The following is a 3,213-nucleotide window of genomic DNA, read 5'->3' on the forward strand; positions in this document are numbered from 1 at the left end:
TTCTTAACCGGCCAACACTCGGTCCCATACAACATGGAAGGCCTAACCACTGCTCTATAAAACTTACCTTTTAGTAACGTTGGCACTTTCTTGTCACACAGGACTCCCAACGCTAACCTCCACTTCATCCACCCGCCCCTATACGGTGTGTGACATCCTCGTCGATCTCCCCGATCCCCTGAATAACTGACCCAAGGTACTTGAAACTGCTCCTCTTAGGAATGACTTAAGAGTCAAGCCTCACTTCCACTCCCGCTTCCGTTGGCTCGGCCCCAAATTTACACTCGAGGTATTCCATCTTTGTCCTGCTCAACCTGAAGCCTTTAGGCTTAAGGGCCTGTCTCTAAACCTCTAGCCTCTCGTTGACACCGCCTCGTGTCTCATCAATTAGAACTATGTCATCAGCAAATAGCATGCACCATGGCACATTTCCATGAATATGATGAGTTAGTGCATCCATCACCAGGGCAAATAGGAAAGGGCTGAACGCAGACCCTTGGTGTAACCCCGTAACAATCGGAAAATGTTCGGAGTCGCCTCCTACTGTCCTAACCCGAGTCATAGCTCCATCATACATGTCTTTAATCACCCTAATGTAGGCCGTCGGGACCCCTTTAACCTCTAAGCAGCTCCATAAGACCTCCCTAGGAACCCTGTCGTACGCTTTCTCTAAATCAACAAACACCATGTGGAGATCCTTCTTCTTATCCATTTATTGTTCCACCATCCTCCTAATAAGGTGGATAGCTTCTGTGGTAGATCGCCCCGGCATGAACCCGAACTGGTTGTCTGAAATAGACACCGTCTTTCGCACTCTCATTTCTACCACTCTCTCCCAGACTTTCATGGTAAGACTCAGTAATTTGATACCCCTATAGTTGTTACAGCTCTGGATATCGGCTTTATTTTTATACAACGTTACCGTTGTGCTCCACCTCCACTCTTCAGGCATCCTATTAGTCTTGAATATAACATTAAACAACCTAGTAAGCCATTCCAAGCCTACTCTACCCACACACCTCCAAAGTTCAACCGGAATTTCATCTGGCCTGGTAGCTCTGCCCCTTCTCATCTTACGCATTGCCTCCATGACCTCATCGGTCTCAATGTCCCTACAAGAACTTAATTCATGGGGACTGTCGGCATTCCTCAATTCACCTAGTACAATATCTTGATCCCTTTCTTCATTTAGAAGTTTATGAAAGTAGGTTTTCCATCTCCTCTTAATCTGGTCACCCCCCATCAAAACTTTGCCTCCATCATCTTTTATGCACCTCACTCGACACTACGTGACCCAAAAATACCACTGAGTCTAACCAAAACTCACACTTTGAGAATTTTGCATATAACTTCTTTTTTCTCAAGGTTTGAAGCACAATCCTCAGGTGCTGCTCATGATCTTCCCAACTCTGGGAGTACACTAGAATGTCGTTAATAAACACAATGATGAATGAATCCAAATAGGGACGAAATTCACTATGCATCAAATGCATAAATGTTGCTGGGGCATTGGTCCGCCCAAATGATATCACAACGAACTCGTAACGAAAATACCGAATCCTGAAAGCAGTCTTCAGGATACCTTGCTCTCAAATCTTCAACTGATGATAACCTGGACATAAATCAATCTTGGAAAACAATCTAGCACCCTATAACTGATAAAATTATCCATCAATACGAGGCAATGGATACCTGTGCTTCACTGTAACTTTGTTCAACTGGCGATAATCAATGTGCATACGCATAGAACCTTCCTTCTTCTTCACAAACAAGACTGAGGCACCCCAAGGTGACACATTGGGCAAAATGAAGCCCTTATCAAGTAATTCTTTTAACTGTTCCTTCAACCCTTTCAACTCAGGAGGAGACATACGATATGGAGGAATAGAGATGGGCTGAGTGCCCGGCAAGAAAATCAATACCAAAGTCGATATCTCTATCGGGCAGCATGCCTAGAATATCGGCTGGAAATACATCAGGGAAATCCCTCACTACTGGGACTGACTCAACCATCGGGATATCAATATTGACATATCTCACATAAGCTAGATACACGTCACACCCCTTTTCAACCATTCATTGAGCTTTATGAAATGAAATAACTCTGCTGGAAGTATAATCTAAGTTACCTCTCCACTCTAACCGCAGTAAGCCTGGCATAGCCAGCGTCATGATCTTGGCATGACTATAAAGAATATCATAATGGGGTGACAAAAAGTCCATGCCCAAAATAGTATCAAAATCTATAATACCAAGCAATAATAGATCAGCTCTCGTCTCAAAATCACTAAGAACAACCAAACACGACCGATACATACGGTCAACAATAATAGAATCTTCCACAAGTGTAGTCACATTAACAGGAGAACTCATAGAATCACAGGGTACGTCCAAGTACTGAGAAAAAATAAGATGACACATAGGAATAAGTGGAGCCTGGATCAAACAAAATCGATGCATTTTTATGACAGACTGGAAAAATACATGTAATGACATAGTCTGAAACAACTGCCTTTATGGGAGTAGGAAGAGCATAATATCTGGTCTGGCCTCCCCCTCTAGGGCGACCTCTACCTCCCTGACCTCCACCTCGAGCTGGCCGACCAGGTGGAGTGATATAAATACTACTGTTGCTTTGGCTTTACTCACATCAGCGGCATATTTCTATGCGGGTCTTACAAAAAAAGGATTAGGTTATTTCGAAACCTCGAATCCGGACCTGTTTGACAAGACCAGATCCATCAACAATCCTCTTGAAGGGGGGAACATCCTAATGGATGAGTATGAGCATGTTATACATCTAATATTAGACCCCCAGAAAAAAACAAAAGAAAAAGCAAAAATAACTAAAATCAGCCTGGTTTTTGCATTTTGTTTTCTACCCGGTCAATCTAAGTTTCTCCTTAAAGAGTTAGAGTATTGTAGTGATAAATTGGAAAAACTGACCGTATACTGCAACAACAACAAAAAATACAAAAAAGAGCAAAATGTCTATATGACCATGACCTTTTCTTAATATGTAAGAAATTAGTAGGAGATAGAGTATCTGACTGCGGTACCAATAAAAAAGACAGTCGTCGCTACTGGATGGTGAAATGGATTTTGGAATTTATTAACATTCTCTAAAAGAGGGCTAGCCGTTAGTTCCAAAGTTGTACACCACTGCTATAGTTCCAATAGATTCACTACTTCAGCGCCATTATCGGACATTGC

The 3,213-nt window shown here is 42.5% G+C and overlaps 1 protein-coding gene across 1 annotated transcript; it reads right to left on the reverse strand.

The window, feature by feature from the left end:
- Window positions 1–343: 343 nt before the first annotated feature.
- Window positions 344–712, reverse strand: LOC138870774 (secreted RxLR effector protein 78-like). Its single transcript, XM_070148613.1, has one exon. The coding sequence runs from the start codon at window positions 710–712 to the stop codon at window positions 344–346; it is 369 nt and encodes a 122-aa protein (XP_070004714.1).
- Window positions 713–3,213: the final 2,501 nt, after the last annotated feature.

This window comes from Nicotiana sylvestris, chromosome 6 (genome assembly GCF_000393655.2).
Source record: "Nicotiana sylvestris chromosome 6, ASM39365v2, whole genome shotgun sequence".
Classification (NCBI taxonomy): Eukaryota; Viridiplantae; Streptophyta; class Magnoliopsida; order Solanales; family Solanaceae; genus Nicotiana; species Nicotiana sylvestris.